Genomic DNA, 8,088 nt, shown 5'->3' with positions numbered 1-8,088 from the left:
GGAAAGCACGCGCACCCTATAGCAAAAACTTCTCCAAAAAAAAAAAAAAAAAAAGAACAGAGAAGCTCCAAGAAAACAAACAGATACATAAGACAATCCTGGTCCTAACAAGAATGCATTAAAATGTAACAGCTGAAGGGGACCAGCAGGTGGCATGGTGGTTAAGGCGCTGGACACTCCCACATGGCCAACAACGGTTCGAGTCCCAGACCTGGTGGCTTGCTTTCTCACTTTCCCCCTCTCTCTCTCTGAGTGTCTTTTTCTGGCCAAATTAAAATGAATGAATACATAAAATTAAGTAAAATAATTATCTTTAAAAATGTACCAGCTGAATATCTGAGGGAGTGCAGGGAAGTACTTGAACTTAAGGATGAGCATTTGGGGCCAGCAGGTGGTGTGGGGGTGGGGTGGCTGGAGTCCACATGGCCGACCACAGTTCGAGTCCTGGACTCAGTGGCTTGAAAAGCACTGCCAGACTGTGTGTGCGTGCCCAAAATCCTGAGAGGAGAAAAGGGAGAGACGGGACTGTGGCATGGCCACCCCCTGGTGGGGTGCTCTCTCGCTCTCTCTCTGTCTCTCTTCAGTGAGTGCATGCGTCTATAACAACAAACAGTGGAGCCTTTCCAAGCAGCACTTAAACCATAAATGTATAGTCCCTTCTCTATGGGTCCCAAGACATTACCTGATTGCCAGAGAGTGATACCTGCACCCTCACAATACTTTCAGAAAACGTGGTACTGGGCCGGCAGGTGGCGTGGTGGTTAAGGGCGCTGGGCTCCCACATGGAAGACAATGGTTCGAGTCTTGGAACTGGCGGCTTGCTTTCTCACTTTCCGTCTCTCTCACTCTGTCCTTCTCTGGTCCAATTAAAATAATTAAATTAAATTAATAAATAATTATTAAAAAATAAAAAACATGTTATCGATTTTCGATATCTGAAGCTCAGAGGTAGACAATACGTACAGCTAGGACACCTGATCTGTGGGTTCAGCGAGACAGGTGGGGCAGCGGCAGCAAGAGGGACAGAGGCCGTCTCACGCCCAGACTGGGAGTCAGCCGTGCCGGTAAGACTGCCAGGACAGGGAAGGCGAGCAGGAGGAACGCGCGCACCGAACCCGAGGGAAAGCGGTTCGCGAAACCCCACCTTTCACAGGAGGGCTGCTGCCACGCCCCGCGGCCAGCTCTTCAGTGACCGCCTGCCCTCCCCTCGGTCCCAGAGCCTTGTGTCTCAGGTGGGCAGCTGCACCCCCTGTCCAGGGAATAACCCTTCCCAGCCTCTCTTGCAGCCACATGGGACTGGGTGATCCAGCGCAGGCCTCTGGCTGCAGACGGGTGTTCCGTGCCTTTCCAGCGGTGGGTGTGGATGTGACAGCCGACCCCGATCCAGGCGGAGTTTTGTCATACAGGATAACAGCTGACCACACGGCACCGCTGTCCTGGGTCCTGTGCACAGTTACCATCTATAACCTAGGGAGGAGACGCCTTCATGTCCACGCCGTCCGCACGGTCCCGCACCCCGTGTCCACGCCGTCCGCACACTGCTCCACCCCGTGTCCACACTGTCCGCACACTACGGCACCCCCCGCCCCCTCCCACCGCACACTACGTGTCCACGCCGTCCGCACACTGCTCCACCCCGTGTCCACGCCGTCCGCACACTCCTGCACCCCGTGTCCACGCCGTCCGCACGGTCCCGCACCCCGTGTCCACACCGTCCGCACACTCCCGCACCCCGTGTCCACACTGTCCGCACACTACGGCACCTTCGGCGGCTTCAAACAGCACATTAAAAACAGCTCCAAGGCCTGGGGGTCAAGGCAGCCAGACCCCGCGTGGCCGCCAGCATCATTTGAATCCCGGCCCCAACGCCTTGACAAACATGCCTGCACACGGCTCTGCATGTCCCCGCAGGATGGGAGAGAAGGGCTGGGGCGTGACCATGCCCCGTGGGGGGCATGCTTCTCCCCCTTCTGGCAGTGCACACGCCCTCTCGTAAAAACGCTTATTTCCTTATAGTTCTGGAGGACAGGCGTCTCGGTCAAGGCGGCCCAGCCTGCAGGCACCGTGGGCTGCAGCATCCGCAGTGCTGGAAGCCACGCGGCGACCACGCTGGATCCTGGGGTCAGGGGACACGCGGGGTGCATGCGTGCATCGAAGAGCCTGCAGAGCTGGGGCTGGACGTGGGGGTCACTTAACGAGGGTGTTTCTCGTTCTCTCTCGTCTCCAGTACACACGCGTGCTCTCCGTCATGAAGAAAATAAACACGCTTCGTAAACCTGCTGGCCAGAGCGCGTCCTGCCTCTCCACGGCCCTTCCCCGGACCACCGCGGTCTCGAGTTGGCGTCGTCACCCCTCCTCCCGCTGCTCTGGGCTCCCGCCCGCTCTGAGGACCCACCCAGGCACTCCAGGATGCAGGCGCATCTCGAAATTCTGAACTTCCTCGCTTAAGCAAAGTGCTTTTTTTCCATATGAGGTAAAACTCACAGGTTCTAGGACATCTTTTTTTTAATTATTTAATTTTATTTATAATTCTTACTTTTTAACCTTTCCTCGCTCAAGCGAAGTGCTTTTCCATATGAGGTAAAACTCACAGGTTCTAGGACATCTTTTTTTTAATTATTTAATTTTATTTATAATTCTTACTTTTTAACCTGACCAGAGAGACACAGAGAGGGAGAGTGAGAAGGCAAGCCGCCAGGTCCAGGATTGAACTGCGGTTGGCCATGGGGGAGTCCAGTGCCTTAACCACCATGCCGCCTGCCAGCCCGGGACATGGTCTTTAGGGAGCATGGTTTCCCCCACGACTCAGTACAACGTTACCTCCACTTTACAGAGATCCAAGCACAGAGAAGGGAAGTCGCACTCAGGGTCACATGGCCACAACACGCGTGTCTCCTGGCAGCTTTCTGGCCTCCGACCAGCCTGGGAAGCCCCTCTTTCTAGGCCGTAGGGCGGTGGGGGGGGCTCCTTGTCAGAGAGGCTGCTCTCTAACGCAGGCGTCAACAGCTACTGTTTTAGGAACTGGCTCTCTGGCCCCAGCAGGTGACTTGAAATCTTGACACAGCAATGGCAGCAGAGGTGAGATGGCACCAGGGCGACCGTCAAAGCCTGGTTCTCGGACGGCCCGGACGGCCCCGGACTTCCCTCCCCACGAGACCTGCCACCTGACAGGCCAGGCGTCAGTTCTCTGGACACAATGTCACTGTCGTCCGGGTCCCATCATCCCCACCCGTCCCGCCTCAGAGGCCGCCGCCCAGGGCTTCACCCCCCCATCCACTCGTCTCCTCGGGCCTCGGCGGCCACGGCCATCAACACGTGCTGATCGCGTGCAGGGGCGTGAACGCTCCGAGGCCGGCCCCACCTCTCCCTTGCTCTGGCCCTGGCGTCAAGGTGCACTCTGGCCTTGAAGTCCCGGGCATGCCAGCCTCTGGGCCCTGGGCCCTGCTCTCCCAGTGCATGCTGGTCCCCTTCGAACGGCGTAGACCTGCGGAGGGGCCTCCCTGAGGAGGAGAAGCACAGGCAGAGGCCACCCACACAGAGCATGAGCGCAGCCAGGAGCATTTGGAAGGGCCCAGGGCGGCCTCGGCGGCCTCCCGAGACTGAGCCCGCAGCCCCGTCCCTGCTGCCCGCCCCATGCCCACCCTGCCCCTCTGCTGGCTGGCCATCTCTGCCAGCCCCGGTGTCCCGCCCACGCCCGGGTCCCCACCACGTCATGCATCACGGTGGAAAATCCAATTACCTCTCGCGTCTCCAGTCCCAGCCAGACAGGTTACCACGAGTCACAGCCTCACGGCCGACTGGGGGACAGAGGAGCACCTGGGGCCAAGGCCCGGCTGACACTTGAAGATGGATGTGACAGGGACCTGTGGCTCAGGGGCTCAGGGTTAGATCAACACGGTTGGGCTGCCTGGCTCCGGGAACGGGTCATGTGAGCAGAGCACCGCCGAGCACCGCTGACGGACAGCAGGCACGGCGATGGCTCTGGGCGGCCCTCCCCGGGTATGGGCGGCACCAGGGCTGAGGGCGCAGCCTGGACGTGGAGGACCTGGTCCTCGGGTCCCTTTCCTGGGCATGGGCGTTTGGCCAGGAGCTCCCAGAGCACACAGACAAACGGCTGTCTTCCCGAGCGCTGCTGGCCCTGGGGACCCTGGGCCCCCCCAAGTACACAGCAGGACGCCTCCACACTCTGGCCGTGGCCGAGTGGGCCAAGTTGGGACCAGAGGGCCCAGGGCCAGCGCCTCCCGCCAGGCAGGGCCCTGTCGGGGAGGAGAGAGGCCGGCTGCCTGTGGAGTCACTCAGGAGCAGCCATCTTCGGGGTGCAGGGGGTAGAGGGGACAGGCTGGCAAACGGGAGTCCCGCTGAGGGCAGATGGAACTTAAGATGAGGGGTCCTTGGCTACGATTCCCTCCCCACACAGACCACGCTCCCATGTATAATGTATAATGAATTCAGGGACCTGGGGCACCCTTTGCTCACTCCAACCCAGGGCATCTGAGAGGCCTTGAATTGCAGAGCTCTGTACCCTGGGGCTGGGCCTACGCTTGGGCTGCACCTGCTCAGCGCCCCTGCCACACAGACTTGGGGGCCCCGACCTGCCCTCACGAGGAGGCTCACTGCCGCTGTCACTCCAGGGTCCCTGCGCGCTCCTCCCAGCCCCCACATGACAGCAGCCGCAGCTCTAGACAGGGATGAGTCATCGCCGTGGGAGCAGATGCACACTCAGGTCGCACACACGCACACTCACAGAGCCGTGCACACAAAGGCACCCACAGGCACGGGGACAGGCAGAGGCTGGTGCTGGCGGAAGCCCCAGTTCACATTCAGACTCACACCCCTCCACACACACACACACTCGTCACACTCAAACTCTGGCACGCAGGGCAAGTCAAGCCCCGGCCCACAGCCTCAGTCTCAGTCACTCCCCGCTCTCCAGGCTCCTGTAGCCCTGACCTGAACAGAGACCCACACCCGAACCCTCGCGAGTTCGCACACGAGTGCAGGCGTGCACGTGTCCACACGCACGTCCACGCTCCTGCCACACTCCCCTCTGTCCCCTCATCCACTCCCACCTCTGCCAGCAGCTGGGGAGGGCAGGGCAGACGGAGCTCAGGAATCCCGGGGCGCACCGACCCACTGCCCACTGAAGATGCCTTCCTGCCTTGAGTCTGGCCTCCGCGCCCCCTCCTGTTCCACATGGGTGACAGAGGTGACAGAGGTGACGCTCACCACCAGGCCGTGCTGCCCCAGCTCCCAGCACGCTCCCGCACACTGCCCCTGCTGCCCCTCGTGTCCAGCAGCTGCCACAACACCACGACCCCCTTGCAGGGCCACCTCCTCGTCCGTGGGGTCCCTACCAGGTGTCCCACCCTGAGAGCCTACTGACCCTGGGCGGGGCTGCCCGCCAGCTCTCCTCACACCCTGAACTGGCTGCCGGTGCCCGTGTGCCTGCAGCAGCTGAGGGCCTTGGAGGGCAGGACGCCGCTGTCTGTCGAGCGGGTTGGCAGACCTGAGAGGCGCCCAGGCTTGAATCCCAGCTCTGCCTCTGCTGTGTGACCTTGGGCCAGTCATGGAAGTCCTGTCCAGGGTCTTCCCTGTGAAATGGGACAGAAACGCCCACCCTCAGGGCTGGTGTGACAGACAGAGATGACCCTCCGAGCTACAGGGGAGCCCAGCCCCTGCTGCCGGCCTAGCAAGCCTGTGCCCCACCCCCCACCCCACGTCCCTGTCGGGGTGTGGACAGAAAGGAGGACCAGGAGGCGAGGGACCACACAGGAACTGCGAGCTGGGCTTTTTGGCGTTGCGGGGAGCGAGAGGCTGGGCAGCACTGGAGCTCGGCGGGCGGGCGGGCATCTTCACCCGCGAGCCTCCCTCGAGCCTCCCTCCTCATCTGCAGGTGAGGCAGCGCCTCCCCAGCGCCCGCGGCCCCGCGCGCGCCCTGGATCGGAGCGGCGGGGCATAGACCTGGGTGAGCCTCGCACGGACGGTGCACGGAGGTGGGCCGGAGGGGGAGTGAGGGGCGCCCGGGGCCTCCAGGCCGGGAGACACGGATTCGGGGCCGCCGGGGCTCCCCGCAGCGCGCAGTCCCACGGGCACGGAGCCCAGCGGCTCAAGCCGGGGCGTGCCTGGCGGGCGAGCGGCGGCGCAGCCTCGGAGGGGCTGCCCGGCCCCCTTCATCCCGGCCCCAGGCCTCTTCCACGCAGGAGGGCGAGGTCCAGGTGCAGGGAGCGGGACCCCAGTCCGGAACGCGGGGTCTCAGAGCCAACAGGTGCAGAGCGCGGGGGACCACCCCGGTCTGGGGTGCGGGTGCCTAAGGGCTGGCGGGGGATGTGCGAGCCAGAGTCTGGAGGGTGACCGGGCCGGGAGGCTGTGTCCCCGCGGGCTCCGGCAGAGCCCCCAGCGCCTCGCTCCTCAGGACCCCTTCTCCAGCCCGCGAGGTGCAGGGAGGTCCAACTGCGGGAGCGGGTCTGCGGGCGCTCTGCGGGAACCAGGGAGTCCCCTCTCCACCCCTGGGTCTCTGGGGACCAGCTACCCTCCTACGCATTCGGGGGTCGTCTCTGCACAGTCGGTGGAAGCAGGGGCCTGAGCCAGGGAGGAGGGAGGGCCTGCCCGAGGCCGGATTTATGAATGGAGAGCGGCCGGAGCGCCCGCGGCGACCCCTGGTGGCGACTGGGGACACCGTGACTTGGGAACCCGGCGTTCTGGACTGGGGCCACTCCCTGGCCGGGCGCCCCGCTGGGGGCCTGAGGCTCTCCCCTGGGTCCCAGGGACAGGGACGGATTCACTGGTGCCCGCACCCCTGCACCCCGGGGTGGGGTGAATGTGCTCGGGCCCTTGCCAGGGCCGGCAGGTGTGAGGGCTCGCCTGGGTCTCCAGCACTCCCTTAACCCTTCCCTGCAGCCCAGAGCCAAGGCCGGTGAACTGCCTCAGGAAGAGAATTCTGGCAGCAGAGTGCCCTTCCCTCCCGCATCAGAGCTATTTGGTGGGTTCAGACAGACCCCCCTTTGAAGCTCTGTGACCTTGAGCAAGGGGCTGGACCTCCCGCGGCTGTGGGCAGTGGAGCTCAGGACTCTCCTGGGCCTCCAGGTACCCACTGGACAGGGTGGGGAAACCGTGCTGCAGGGGCCAGGTGAGCTACCCCAGAGTGATGTGGGCGGCCTTGGGGGCAGCACAGTGGTCTTCCCCAGCGGGAGGGAAAGGGGGAGCTCACACACAGGGTGTAAGCCTGGCACGCTCCCTAAAGCTCCCTCCCTCCCTTCTTCAGGAATTTGAGGCCCAGACCCCAAGACCTGGGTGCCAGACCCCGGGCAGTCTGCGGGAGCGTCTGCAGGCTGGCCCGGGCTCCCCTTCTCTGCAGAGCCCGGGGTGCCCCGCGGCCGCAGCGGCCCCTGAGCTCATGGAGCCCTCGGCCACGCCAGCGGCCCAGACGGGGGTCCCCACTGGCAGCGAGGAGCCGTCGCCCGCGCTGCTCGACTATGACGACCAGCTCCTGCTCTATCTGTGGCGTGACTACCTGTACCCCAAGCAGTACGAGTGGGTTCTCATCGCCGCCTACGTGGCTGTGTTCCTCGTGGCCCTGGTGGGCAATGCACTGGGTAGGTCTCCGCTCTGCCCTGGGTGGCTGTGCTTGTGCGTGGGGGTGCTGGCTGGTGGGCGCTGCTGGGGCTCCCCTCACCGGCCCTGCTCGCAGTCTGCCTGGCCGTGTGGCAGAACCAGCACATGAGGACCGTCACCAACTACTTCATCGTCAACCTGTCCCTGGCCGACGTGCTGGTGACCGCCATCTGCCTGCCGGCCAGCTTGCTGGTGGACATCACCGAGTCCTGGCTCTTTGGCCCTGCCCTCTGCAAAGTCATCCCCTATCTGCAGGTGAGCGCTTCCCAGCACCCTCACCAGGAGGCCCGGCCCGCCCCGCCCCGCCCCGCCCCTGCCCAGCCTGATCTGCATCCCGCCTCCCAGAACTTGCCTTGCAGCCTGGGAGGGGGCGACTTCTCTGACCCTGGGCATAAAGATGGCCGGGCCTCCCGTGCCTCGGTTCCCCCACTTGTACAATGAGGCGACGGCGCTCACCCACGGGGGGGGGGGGGTAGG

At 63.4% G+C, this 8,088-nt stretch overlaps 1 protein-coding gene across 1 annotated transcript in view; it reads left to right on the top strand.

The window, feature by feature from the left end:
• The first annotated feature begins 7,376 nt into the window (after positions 1-7,376).
• HCRTR1 (hypocretin receptor 1) overlaps positions 7,377-8,088 on the top strand; it is an 11,872-nt gene continuing 11,160 nt past the window's right edge. Inside the window, exons 1-2 of the mRNA XM_006158126.3 lie at positions 7,377-7,592; positions 7,688-7,866. Coding sequence (XP_006158188.1) covers positions 7,394-7,592; positions 7,688-7,866 — 378 coding nt within the window. The 5' untranslated portion in view covers positions 7,377-7,393. The remainder of the gene's footprint in view (positions 7,593-7,687; positions 7,867-8,088) is intronic.

This window comes from Tupaia chinensis, unplaced genomic scaffold, assembly GCF_000334495.1.
Source record: "Tupaia chinensis unplaced genomic scaffold, TupChi_1.0 Scaffold000573_1, whole genome shotgun sequence".
NCBI lineage: Eukaryota > Metazoa > Chordata > Mammalia > Scandentia > Tupaiidae > Tupaia > Tupaia belangeri.
The sequence above is the reverse complement of the archived record's forward strand: the minus strand, read 5'-3'. Positions and strand labels throughout refer to the sequence as shown.